Raw genomic sequence first — 14,495 nt, forward strand, 5'->3', positions numbered from 1 at the left:
CAGAAGAAATGCATTGTCAGGTTACCATAGCAACCTACCACTCCATTTTCTCATGCACAGCCGTCCATCACTTCTATTGTTACTGTGGTGATAGTGGAGTGAAATTGTGTTCTCTGTGGCTTCCAAACCTTTAAGCCTCTTCACACTGTGCACTTCACCACACAGCGACTGTAGATGTGAGAGCAAACTTGTGCGCGCCTCTCAGCATCAAACATCAGGTTTCTCATCAATGTTTGTGTAAATATAACAGTGATTTATATATTTTTCATGTTTTGTAATTAAAATTCCACTTTATATGTGTATACAATAACACAAATTGTTTAATGTTAAAATAAAGTTCAAAAGACTAAATTTGGTGTTTTCTTTTGAGTGTGTGTGTGTGTGTGGACACTGAATGTTCATGTCAAGAAAGCAGCCCTAGTGAATGAAGCAGAGAGGCCCCCTTTGGTCAGCGGGCCGCAGGTTAGGAACCACTGCAGGAGCCTGTGTCTATCTCAGTCCACGGTGCTGAAATCCCTCCCTGGGCGGGGTCAGGTCTGTCTCAGAAAGACTCTCTTCCTATTTGTGTTTACACTCATGTTGATCAGCATTGTTTTTCCTGGCACATAGGGGTTCTGGTGCTGCCTCCGTTCAGCTGTTGTCCTCTGCTCAAGGATTTGCTCTTTTTGTACGCATCCTTCAAGCGAATCACATCACCCCTGCTCTCTGATTGGTTCCTTCACATCGTTTGATTCGCTCGCATGTTCTGTCTGCGCAATTCACAGCAGGGGGCGCCAGAGGCTCTACACACACAACTATACTCTCCCTCTCTGATGCCTCTTTTCCACCCCACCAACATCTCCAACCAAACAACATCTCACTCATCAGAGCTAATATGCAGCCTTATTGTTGAGTATCCGGGACTAAATAAATATAAATAGTTTATAAAGTATAGACACAAGCCTGTATAGAGAAGAATTCAAGAGAAACATTTAAGAGGGTTTTTATTTCTGACACCATCTGAATCTGAAGTACCATGGGTCCCTGTCCAGCTGCTTATGTTGCTTAATATTCAGGTCCGGGTGAGATAGTAAATATTTAATATGCTGCATTGGGAGTCTGAACCTTTAAGATCCGGACGATTCGTTTTGCTGAAGAGACTCAAAACAATCGAATCACCGGAAATAAGCGCGATTTCAATCTAATCAGCAGCTCTCGCGTGTTCTAGTCACGGGGGCTTGTTGTCATCGTCAGTGTGTGGGTGCGGGAGGAAGATGCGCACCTTAACCGCAGACTGCGCACATTTCTGATCCTCCACGTTAACGACGCGGATGTACAGCGGCGTTTGGCCGGAGGACCGCGGAGCCACGCAGAGGGGGGGAGTTGCATTTTTACGCTCCCATCTCCGTCCCCCTCTTCCTCCCCCTCCTCTTACCCCTCCTCCTACCCCTCCTCCTCCTCCTTCGCTGATCAAACGGCGTCACATGCAGCTTCCAGGGTTTGGAGCAGGAACCAGCATGCACGGATTCCAGGATTTGTTTATAAGCAATCAGATCTCTTAACTGTTGGCACGTAAACGTCAAATCAAAGGTAAGCAAAGAATCCGATGACTTCATTAATATAAAATGTTTAGTTTTTCTCCATTTTCTGCCGATTTCTCTAGTTATCAATAGATGTTATTTATAGCTTCCACATGACCTCAATACAGAACTCACAGTGGGAAAAATCAAAGGGACGATTACAGTGAGAAAGAGCTGAGGATCAAACTTTCGATGATGATGATGATGCTTAGAGACAGACAGAGGACTTCATGTCTGCCCGTCTGTCTCTGATGCACAGAAAGTAACAAGACAAGAAAGTGTGTAGAGAGATGAGACAGATAAGACAGGGGAAGAGAGAGACAGAGACAAATACAGAAAGGGGGTAGAGAAAGAGAGAGGGAGGGATGGAGGCGGGGAGAGGGAGACACAGATGGAGGGACAGAAAGAGAGAGAGAGAGATGGAGATTAAGAGGGGGAGGGGATAGAGGGAATGGGATGGGATGGAGGGGTGACACAGAGAGAGAAATGCAAAGACAGTTGAGAGATTGAGAGAGGTACAAAGAGAGAGGGGGGGGCTAGAGACAGAGAGACATACTAATACTGTCTGTCCTATTCCTCTCTTGTGGTCGGTCCAGGTTGGACGATGGACGGTGAGAGCAGTTTGTCCCGGCAGGTTGACAGCGTGGAGAGGAGCATCGTGTTCCTCAGACAGGAGCACCTCACTATGCTCCGCGGCCTCCACGTGGAGATCCTGTCCCTGCAGAAACGCTGCTCAGGTCTGTGTGTGTGTGTGAGCGAGAGAGAGAGGGTGTGTGGGTGTGTTATTTCTCATTTAGTTCTTTTTATCCTCAGCTTGTTTTGTGTCAGTCCACACCCCTCCTATGTTTGGCCCCTCCCCTCTGAAGAGCCGGTGTTTGACCTTCTTGAAGTTTGGATTTAAGGCTGCACCTGGAAGCTTAGAAACACAGAGACTCGTTTATTTTTAACGTCCACACAGTCTGAAAACTCTAAAACCTACTTAACCTCTTAACCTCATTGGCGTTTGTTGTTTTGCTGAGATACAAAACCGGAAAGAAAGAACTGTTGGTGCAGTTTCTCGTGAGGTCTGTTGAAACACAAAGCAAAGGTCAATGAGTCAGGTTATGAAGGTCAAATGTACACAGCAATGCTTTTTGTTGTTACGGCGACTTCAGGGGCAACGTTTGGCCTTGGTGGATGTTGGTTCACATTATTGCTTTTTTTAGTAATGTAATCTGAAGATCAATATAGATTTGTTTAGTGGTGATGATTAATTGATTAATCTGTCAGTTGATCGACAGGAAAGCAACTGACAATCTTTTAAATTCTCGCATCAGCCTCATTGTAGTGTCATGTATGTGTGTGCAGCTATGAGTACATGGTGATGTCATGCTATGTTTCCTGTAGATGACATCAGTTCCCGTTCGGGGCCTAATGGATATGGATAGTCCATTTAATCAATCTTTGTAATCACACGCACACGCTCACACGCGCGCACAAACACACACACACACAAACACACACACACACACACACACACACACACACACACACACACACACACACACACACACACACACACACACTATACTGTATATATTTAATGTCACATGCAAAGTAAATGGTCAAGACTCACAAAGAAAGAGAGGAGAAAATGAAGGTGTGTTTGTGTATGTGTGTGAGAGAGGGACAGAGACTGGGTGAGAGAGAGAGAGAGAGAGACAGCTGGCTTTGAGCCAACGTGGTTAGTTGAGTAGAAAACGACCTCCTCCATCACTGCAAGGCTGAATCACATCTGGTCAATAAGGCGGAGTGTTTTGACTGTGTGTGTGTGTGTGTGTGTGTGTGTGTGTGTGTGTGTGTGTGTGTGTGTGTGTGTCAGAGAAAGAGAGACTATGTAAAAACATGCCTCAGATTAACACTTAACACTTAAATTTGGAAACATAGTGGAGGACATTTTGCTTGAAATGAAAATCTCTTCCCTCTCTGTAGTTTTGATCAAAGTAAAATGTTAATCTGACTGAAATAAATGTGGCATATTGATCCCATGATTGGCTATCAAGGTAAAATATGATGCAGATCTGGATAAACTATCAACACCTATATTTCTAATGACAAATAATGTGTTTCAGCTCCACTGTTTGTTCTTATTTAGATGTATAATCTCCATTCTTTCTTCATTCAGGCCTTTAGTGCAGATTGAGCTCAGAGAAGTAGCATTTGTTCTTTCCCTGCATGTGTTAATTTACAACTTCACACCTCCACGGCGCCTCCTCTTCTTAACCTAATACGCAATAACAGCAGCTTATACAGTATATTCGTATCATGAGAGAATGTACTGATGAAAGATGTCAACCGGTCCTTTTAGTGAGTCAGTCAGGTGTCAGGTTTTCAGGCAGAGATGAATGTAAATGTGCTAAATGTTGAAGCTTCTGGGTGATGGCTGGGATGTTGTAAGCTGTTTGCAGGTGTAATAGGGGGATTGTTGCCAGCTTGGTAATGTGTCGCCTGGAAGGTTGAGCTGACGGTGGCGTCGTGCACATCAGCTGTTCTCTTGTGCCGCTGACCTCTGCCCGTTGTTCCGAATCTCCTTGTGTTTGTTTTCTCATCAGCATAAAGCCGCCCGCGCTCGCATCTCCTTCAATGCTAACAAGCTGAATCAGTTTGTGTCCTCAGTTATTAAAATGGAGAAGAAGGTAGATGCGTGTGCAAACATCACCAAAGGTCTTTTTGCTCTGTACCTCGCATGCGTTGGAGATATGTTTGCAATAATCAAGGTCGAACCATGAAACAAAAACCCTGGAATGCTCAGTGAGGATGTAGGAGCTAAGCGTGACCTACAAAGCGTTACACACATTTGATGCTGCAGCGTGCCGAGTGCCTGGATTTTATCTCCCAACTCATGTTTCTTTTTCAAGGAACGATTCTCTGAGCCGACTTCCTGTGGTGAGCAGCAGCGAAGCAGTGGCAGTTTTATACTTTACCAGCAGTCAGCAGGTCTGTCTGTCTGTCTGATGTGTCACTGTGACTGCAGTGGCAAAGTGAACGCCTGTGAAAGCCTCACATGTAGGCAGAGTGTGTTTATCTGCACTGCAATTAAGGCAAAGATAAGAATAAGATGGTCAACTGAGTGAGGAAACGCATGTGGAGCTACAGTATCTTACCCCAACTCTATAAGATAAGCATGCTCCAATTTATGCATTTCAATCTAATTATGGTGCATACATAATGTTTGAAACAAATCTATTGCCTTATATTATAATGTCATCAAAGTTTTAAGGTGTATGTAAATGTGCTGAGAGAGAGAAAAGAAGGGGGAGTTTCCATCATCATGCTGCAAAGTCTAGTTTGGCTCAGATAGCAGAATGACGTCCACCTGCTCTCCCTATATGCTGATGATGCTGAAGTATTCATTGTTTCCCCTGCTGAAGAGGCTGTTTTTGCATTTGGCTGTCATCTGTTTGTTTATTCATTCATTCATTCATTCGTTTGTTTGTTGACGTGATTAGTGTGAGTCCTGAACCAAGCTAAAGACACGGCTCAGTGGAGAATCGAATACGTTTAAGTCCAGGGGTGGATACAAAAATGTTTGTTTGTAGATTTCTTCAATATTAAAACACAGATTTTAATGAAATATCCCTTGATTTTTGTCTCAGTGCAGTAAAGATTCTCCCTGCAGCTGTTTTTATGCTGCTGATTTGTTGTTTGGGTTCCCAAATTGCACAGCCTGTGGCTCTGCTGAAGTACATATTGATTTCAGCGTTGAATGCTAAGAATGCTAATACGTCTTGCTGATCGCACACAGAACAAAGTCTCGACACAGTCATTAAGAGTCCAACAGGACTTCCCTCCCCGCAGCTCCGATACACAAAACTTCAGATTTCACTTCATAAATTATGCATGAAAGTGAAAATGTGCTGGAAACTACAGCAAAGACTGAACCGCCCAGTTGCCCAGTGACAATGAAGAAAGGAATAAACCGTTCAACACGTCAGCTTTTTTCTGTAATAAAACATTTCAAATCCTCAGGGATTTCTTAATTTATTCAACTTTGATTCTCTCTGCAGCAGCACACAAACAGCCTCACTGCAAGAGTTTCTCTAAGCATCACAAAGTAACTGGACAGAATATAAAGAGACACTGAGACAAGCGTCTGTGTGTGTGAGTGTGTGGTAGAGCTTGACATTACTGACCAAACCCCCTATGCAGGATGGATATGACAGATTCAGACGTGATTTGTAAGATTCCCATCAGGCTCGTGTTGGATTCAGCTCCCTCTGTCAAGGATTCATTAGCTAACACAAAGGGAAGCAGACCAACACATGAAAGACAATGTTAGAGGATAGGATCAATATAATGATGTAATCGGAGACAGACAGGTGTAGCAGAATCTTCCTTAAACTAAAAAGACTTTTCCATACGTATCATGTTGGTGTTACTGTCAAATGTCCACTGTACATTATCGACACATTTCATCTTTGTCTCATTTCTTTCTGAAAAGCTTCCTCAAAACCATTTTTTAACTTTCTCTCTCTTGTCTTTTGTCTCAGAGTTGACCAGCGAGTTGAAGGTGAAGCCTGCAGGCCGGAGCCAGATGGGTATGTGGACAAAACCCTCCCCTTCATGCTCGTATTCCCCTCTACTGTGCTTCCTCCTCTTCACCGTTTTAGCCCAGGGTGGAACCATATTTATCATTCTTTTTCTACATTTAGATTGTCAATAGGTGCAGTTTGGTCCAGATGCTGATACATTTTAAAAGTTCAGTCAGTCCTGTTATTACTGTAGTTGTCAGTGTTTGATCAATTAAGAGAAGATTTTAGATTGGAAGAAGACACAATTTGGCTTGTTTACCTTTAACAGAGGCATGAGCTCTAATGGAAACTCCTCTATTTTCGGCTCTACAGAACTGATGGGACAGAGATTTTAGTAACAATAGGAAAAGAGTTTTTAATTCATCTCAAAATCCTTCTCATTATCTATTATTATTATTATTATAAATCCTTTTTATTTTTCAAACAGCTTTCCCTTATACTGTATTCAGACAGACGGCCAACTGGTTTGTGTTTGCACTCGTGTTCTTTTATCTGCTTTAGAACCAGAACAAAGTAGAGTTTATATCTGGGCTTGTTTGTGTCTACCGCACTCAGCTCCATCCCCCCAATCCCTCTCTCTCTCTCTCCCATCCCCCAGAGGACAGATCCACCCTCCTTCCCCTCACTTATCTACACTATAAAGGAGAGATGCTAGAGCAGCTAGGACACCAAGTGAATCTACCTTTTGCACAAATATGTGTGTTAATCATATGCGCGTGTCGATAGGATCCTGGGCTAGGATCTGAAGGGAATACGAAGCGCCGGTCTCGGGTGGAGGAGGGCAGCACACACATTGTGACGATACAAACACGGCGTGCTGTGACATATTTGGTTGATGGCTTAAGTCTGCAGAACCGTCTGGTGCAGGGATGCAGAGATAGGCAGCGTTTTGTCACAGTAAATTAAGGGGCGATAAAGAAACCAAGGAAAGGAGAGCAGGCTGTATGAGAGTGTGTGTGTATGTGTGTTTTTGTGGGGGGCAGGGGAGTCACGCCCAGCTGCATTACTCAGCCATTAGAACCCATCTCCTTTTTCCAAGACAGGTTTGCCCCTGATCCCATCAATACAGCCCAGCCCTCTGTACTCCTCCCTCCCTCACAAATTGATCCAGCTGCTTTTTCTTTTCCTGCTCTCCTTTTCCTCGTGGTCCCAGTGGGGGTGTCCACTTACAGAGTTTGCTGAGAACGAGAGTAGACAGACAGCAAGGGGAAAAAAAGAGAGAGAGAGAGACAGAAAGAGGTGGAACGCAGGAGCGAGAGAGAAGTCTAGAAAGGACGTGGCGGCAGGATGCGGTGAATTACAGACATGGAGAGAGAGACAGACAGAGAGAGAGAGAGAGAAAGAGAGAGAGAGAGAAAGAGAGAGAGAGAGAGAGGTATAAGGCATATGAGGATCACATTAGGTAGTCTATAGTTAGGATATGAGCTCAGCCTGGGTGTGGTGATGGGCGACAGTAAAGCTGAGGCTGATTGGTCTTGCGAGGATCACAGCAGCCCTCGCGGAGAACACAGAAAGAGAGAGAGAGAGAGATGAGAAAGGAGAGACATGAGAACTGCAGGTAGAGATGATTCAGAGTGATGACAGGGAGACACCAAACAGGCAGGGCCAGACCGTTTTGTTATGTTATCAAAGCTCGACCACACATCCCAGCAATGGCTAAATGCTGGCTTCTGTGGATGCAAACGCCTCCTCCTCTGACAGGCTCCCGCTGGGTCAGCCCGGGGGCCTCTGCACTGAGTCAGGGCTTTCATCTGCACCTCTGCACCTTGTGCTCCTCTGGGGGGTTTAGCGGAATGGCACAGCTCTGAGTTTGAGTACAAAGGCAAAAAAAACCCCAGAGCAGGTCACTGAGGTCAGACTGACCTTGGCACACAGCAGAGGACGGGTCAGGAGGATGCATGTCTTCATCTTGCTGTCTTGGGGATAAAACATGCAATGTCGGACAATATTCAGTCTGTAGTTTGTGTAGCATACTGCAGCCTCTGTACACACAGTGTTCAAGTCAAAGTAGCGGTTCTCAAACCTCTCTCCTACCAGAATGTTAATTTCTGTGAAGAATTAAAATGGGTTTCATTAATCAAGGGAATATTTTTTAACTTTGATTATTCTCTTTTAATTAAGAATTAGATTATGGACTCTAGTGACTCTTGTGAGTTCCACCGATCATGAGCTGTGCACTGATTGGTCACAATGTGGATGTGGAAGTATGCATGAAGTTAAATATTAGAATTTATTAGGATTATATAAATTTGTGTTTTTCTGTTTCTCTTATTAGCCATATATTTAACTATATCACTGCACCCAGTGTATGTACATACAGTATATTGCAGCCCAAGCACGTAAGTGTATAAACTGTATAAGTGCTTTATTTTTGAATTTTTGTCTATATGTGTTTATCAGAGTTGCAGGAGGAAGAGGAGCTCCTGGAGGAACACTGTCGGGAGGTGGAAAGCCGTCTGGCTGAACGGGAATGCACTTTGGGAGAACTTCGCAAGGAGCTGAGTCACAAGGGGTCTTTGGTCGGAGCCCTCAGAGCCAATCTCAAGGACAAGGAGCGCCATTTCTTGGAGGAGCTGAAACGGCGCAGCCATCGCTCCACCATCCTAAACACGGAGCTGCAGAAACAAACTGAGGCAGCAGCGTACCTCTCCTTTCAGCTGCATGCTGCCAGGCAGAAACTGCATCTCCAGCGGCTGCAGCAGAAGCAGGCGCTCTTCGCCAGAGCCAACAGCCTGGGGCCTCAGTATGGCGCCGAGCTGAACTGCATCTCTCCACAGATGCCATTCGGACCCGCCGCTGCTTCTCCTGTGGTTAAACCTAAGCGCAGGAGTGCAAGGTCGTCCTCGGGACACTTGAGAGTGGAGCGCGGCAGGGAATGTGTGCCCATAGAGAAAGTGACGGGCCCCGCAGAGCCCACTGCCATGCCGGACCCTGCGCTCTTCCTCCATCCCCGACGTCACAGGGCCCGGTCTAGGCATTCTCAGGCGCAGAGACAGCCTCCACTGGGCCTGGAGAGGGGGAATGAGGAGGAAGGAGGCGGAGAAGGACCAATGGAGCTCCTAGATGAGGCTGCTAGACTGATGTCTGCAGCTACAGCGCCCCCTGCTGCTCCGACAAAGGCAGATTAGCAACTACTGTGTCCTATCATTTTAACCACGTTATGACCTTCTGTCAGACTGTTAATGCTGTTAATTGTTGTTCTGCACCTTCACTGACTGAATATTGTGAGTGGTTTTAGCTATTGAACCACATTACACCTAGGTTAGACACTTTTCTAATACTAAAGACTTTGTTATAACCTGAAATAACTTGCAAAGCAAGATCAAGTGTCACTTTAAAGGAAATTAGATAAATAATGTGTTTACACCAGGTTCATGTGCTCTATACTGTGGGCCTTATTTGAGAGCAGCTCCATTTTGGCCTATGGTGATGGTGATTTGACCTTTGTAGAAGCCATTTTAGGTCATCTGCCAGCCCTGCTTTGAGGCCTGGCCTCGCCAACTGTGACCTTTGAAAGCCTCCCATAAATCCAACTATGAGGTCAAATGTTTGCCTGACCTTCTTGTCATGGCTGAAAATATCTTAAGTGTCAGGTGCCTCTGCTTGAGTCCCACAAGTGAAAAGTTTTTTTTCTCCTTGAAAGAATGAATAATGCACCAGTATTTGGCGGGAGGTTCTGTTTTCCTCTGCATCTGATGGTTTGTTTGTTTGTTAACAGGATTATTCAAAGAGTCCTGAACTGATTTTAACTAAACATGGTGGTGCAGTGGGGTGTGGCTCAGGGAAGATCCCAATCCAGAGGCGGACACAGGCTTGTTTTTTTAGTGATTCTTTATCAATATGACAAAGGGCATTTTTTCATATTTTTGTCGATTTCTTCAAAGGTAAAATACCAATCTGAATCCCATTATAGAAAATCAAAAGCAATTTCGTACCAGATCCTTTCTTTGTGAAGGTTCTAAAGTAGTTGGGAGGCAGAGAAAGGATTTCGCCACAGAAGTGTTTGATTCATGAAGAACAAGACACATTTTGGCATCCTCAGCTTTGGCAAACATATAATCCAAACTGTGCGCCCCTCTACTTTGTCTCTGTGGTGACCAGTATACCAAAATATCATTTCAGATGTAGAGTATCTGTAATTACTCTGTCTGGTTCTCATTAACTTTAACTTTAACTTTGTGACAACATATTAATGGTATGGACTGTTTCATCACAGCTTTAAATCAGTACACAACGTACAATACATGTTGACCGTAGTATCAATACTTTAAGTCAAACTGGTGATTTCACAAACTGTCGTGCTCTTCAGCTCCTTCAAGTCTGAACTCTCTGTGGTTGTTTCTCTGTAAGTTGACTCATTGTGTAGATTTTTGTGGTTCAAAGACCAAGTGACATTTTGTAAAATGGTCAGAATATAATTCACTGTGTTACTGGCAGTGAAACGATCCTCATCACAGATGAAACCATGGACAAACTTTGAAAATTGATTGTGGGCTTGAAGATAGTAATCTATCTTTGAATGGTGCCTCTTTTAGGTCAAATAAAGGTTAGGTGACAGTCGTGCTGCCCACCCGAGACACCATAGTTAGACTTGCTTTGTGTGTGGCATGTGCATGCATATGTTATCAGAAACACATGCACATGGTAGCCTCTAGTGGTCTAATCAGCGAATAGCACTCTTAGCAGCACTCAGCCCTTATCCACAGTGGTGGATTCTGGAGCCACATTGAGAACTATTCAGACTAGAAACAATAATATCCCAGGTCAGGAGCAGGAGACACAAGTTGCTGTTTAGCTTATCCACACTGTTGACATACTCTTTTTTTCAAAACAGTTGTATGTGAATTGCCATTGTTAATCAACCAGCAGCAGTGATGTGCAGCATGTCTGCATATGATTAACTCCTCAAAACAATGCAGTTTCCAAATAACTGCAATAATGCTTGGAAATAACAACACAAGCTCCTCCATGACCATTTGTTTGTTGTTGTTGCTCTCTCTTCTTCTTGACCTCGTCACTTTGCTCACTCAGCTCCTAAACACTGGCCTGTTTCTTAACAGGGACAAATTGTTTTAGGTTCAAACCATCCCGTTCATCTCCATCAATGAAACACGCATATATGACGTTTGTTTAACTGTAGAATATGAAGTTATTGTTCCTTTATAAGCCTGCTGTCTTATAATGCAGGAGACATGGACACCATAATGAGTGTGGACACTGGACACACATCTTTACTTAAGTATTATAACCTTTTGCTTTGGAAACACTTTTGTAATATTTGCCTGTAAAGGTTTACAGTTTATGTTTTGAGAGACAAAGTGCATCACCGTTTGCGCAACCTTGAGCCATTACTTTAATGAGCAACATGTAGCGTCAATAATTGCAGGTGTTTGAAATGAGCCTATAATAGACTGAATTTATGATTTTTATATATGTAAATGTGTTGAATTTATGATTAGCTGCAGCGTTCTTTGCCTTTCACAGCTAACGGGTAGAAGTTCACTTTTATGTTTGAGCAGTATATCCTCAGTAAAGCAATATAACCTCATGACTATATTTATATATGAGTTAGTATAGTTGGTTGATTTAATGGGGAGTTTGAGGTGTTGATTTCTGATTGTTAAACTTTATATTTGTGATTGTTAAACTCATATGCTTTGCTTAATATTTTTATGAAATATCTAATAGATTATCATTTTTCTAGGCTTTGTCGATTGTTACTGAGTCTTAACTTGATCCGTGCAGGGCCGGACCTAATGTTCTAGGGGCCCTAAGGAGACCAACCTGGTCAAACAGAATGAGGACAGACTAGTTTGTCTAATAACATTGTATTTTAAAATGAGTTTATGAGATTTTGCCCATCAAATATATTTTTTAAACACACCACATATAACTGAACACATCAAAAATAAATACATAAATAAATATTTGAAATGACAATTATCATTATGAAAATGATCTCAACCTACTTGATACAAATAATTCCACTACAGTTTAGACCAAATAGTTACCAAGTTATGAAGTATTACCTGGTGAGGCATGCATGTTGTTTGCATTGTTTACATCACAACATCATAAGCTGGGTGCCAGCCTCAATCATTAATGCTGATTATTGCAAAATCAAAGGTCATCTTGCAATGAATTCGAAAAAATATAGACCCACGCCCATGTATGAAAATTATGATTAAGGACTGCTTTCGAGTGAATAATTTAGATGTTTTTTATGTCTGCCACTATTAAAATCAGGTTTAAACCTTCTATGGGGGCCCCTGACTATCATGGGGGCCTTAAGCAACTGCTTATGTTGCTGAATAAGCAAATCGGATCCACGGTTTGGTTACAGTTAAAGAACAGTAGAGGAGTTGTAATGTATGCACAGGCTGTTCTGCTCTACCACCAAAGGAAACGAACAAACCGGTTTTCTTCCAAACAAAATGCAAATATGAAGGGATTTCCTTGTCCCTCTCAGACGGAAGCCATTAGCCAGAGTGTGGAGTTGCATGACTTAGACACACACATTTGTTGACTTGAGGTAGCTAGTTGACAAGTTACTTTGTTGACTTATGTAATAAAACAAGACTTGCAGCTCCACTTTGACTTTGATACCAATGACTTGTGACTTACAGACTTGATAGCTGCCCCAAACCACAGATCAAAAACTGTAACATGGAAACCTGAACAGTGAATCACTTTGACAAAGGTGCCAAAGATGTGATTGGTCAGTCGCTGTCACATGAATAGAAACGCTGTACCTCTTTGTCGATTCAGTAAGATTATGGACATGTTTCTGTTGAGGTTACCTCTATCCCTCAACAACTGTCAGTATTTGTGTGTTTTCTCCACTTACTGGTTCTTCCATCCTCTTCCGTATTCCACAACAGACTTAAATGATGTCATAGTGGAAAAACAATTTGCATCCCATCCAGCCTGGGAACGTCTTGGTCTCACCCAGGAAGAGCAGGAGAATGTAGTCAGGGAGAGGAACAGCTATGCTACTTTGCTTAGCATGCTGCGTAAGACACTGATAAGAAGTGAAAATGGATGGATGGCACATAGAGAAGTGTTAAGGACTGTAGTAAACTCAATGTCGATGAATTGAGACTTGACTTATGACTTGCCTGTCTAAGCTTTGAGGCTTTGGACTTGAGTGCCAAGACTTGACCATTGTGACCTGCAAACCAATGAAAGTGTTCCACGTATACAATAAGCATGACTGAGTGCATATACCAAACAAATCCACATCCACATCCACATCCACATCATCCACCATCCAGCAGGTCAACAGTCATCCACTATTCGTAAAGGATTTCACAAACATAGCACATCATAGCATTATCTCCCATTTTAGTATTACGCAACAGCTACATAACAACAACTGCTTTCTTCCGCTGAAGCCACATTGTATGTATCTGTGACACTAGTGAGCTGTTAGTCTGCCTTGAGGGAATATGCAAATGAGCCAAAGAGGCCCACCACTACAATTAACAAGGAAAGGAATGGTGTGATCCCTTAATGATGTCTTTTCATGACTTTTTCAGCTAAAAGCAGTAACCCCACACTGCCTGTTTTGCTTTTGTTCCATTTCAGACAAAGCCATCGTGTATCTCACATCACTCAAACATAGCAAGAAAGTAGATATTTTATCCATGTCTTCCATCATTTTAAAAGCCAATAGAATAACCTAAACACTCATAATAATGAAGATAATAACGTGTCAGCAGCTGCATCGTCTCTGTGAGTTTTGCTTATCCCGGTCTCGTCCTGGTCCAGGTACAGATGAAATAATGATGTTTGCATTTTACAGGAACATTTCGTACGTGTCACCATAAAGCATCCTGTTTGATACGTCTCAAGCAATAAACACACTGGGTGGTTCCCTCTGGTTTTCAGCACACACGACAGAATGCAAACAGACTCAGCTGTACCTTGTTCTGGGTTGCTGTATGATTTGGTGGTTGGATGAACATAAGCTATTGACTTATTACCGCATAAACTGTGTTAGCTTCTTATAGCGACCTACTGTACACATAACTGGAATAAAATGAAGGATTGTCTAGTCTGCTGCCTGTTTTGTGTCATGCTCTTACTAAATTGCTTTTCTTGTAATGTATTTCATTTAATATATAGGTTTTTTTATTTTTTTCCTGATTTTATTTGAGTTTTGAAAATTATTCTTGTTTTTTATCCTATGCCATATTAAATTGCTTGTCATGCTTTATTTCTTTTTTATCGTTATATATTTTTCTGTCTCAGGCTTCTCCATGGTGCTTTTACCTGCAGTTTATCATTTGTTTTATTTCCCATTTTAATGACGTTTGTTGGCAGTGAGATATGTCAGCGAAGCAGCTTGGGTTGCATTTTATGA

At 42.7% G+C, this 14,495-nt stretch overlaps 1 protein-coding gene across 1 annotated transcript; it reads left to right on the plus strand.

The window, feature by feature from the left end:
• Nucleotides 1–2,163: 2,163 nt before the first annotated feature.
• Nucleotides 2,164–10,433, plus strand: ccdc92ba (coiled-coil domain containing 92Ba). The gene is made up of 3 exons (XM_076143533.1): nt 2,164–2,296; nt 6,089–6,136; nt 8,531–10,433. The coding sequence occupies exons 1-3, from the start codon at nt 2,164–2,166 to the stop codon at nt 9,256–9,258; spliced, it is 909 nt and encodes a 302-aa protein (XP_075999648.1). The 3' UTR covers nt 9,259–10,433.
• The last annotated feature ends 4,062 nt before the right edge of the window (nt 10,434–14,495 follow it).

Source organism: Genypterus blacodes, unplaced genomic scaffold, assembly GCF_046128005.1.
Source record: "Genypterus blacodes isolate CSIRO-AG114 ecotype Tasmania unplaced genomic scaffold, CSIRO-AGI_Gbla_v1 ptg000003l_1, whole genome shotgun sequence".
Classification (NCBI taxonomy): domain Eukaryota; kingdom Metazoa; phylum Chordata; class Actinopteri; order Ophidiiformes; family Ophidiidae; genus Genypterus; species Genypterus blacodes.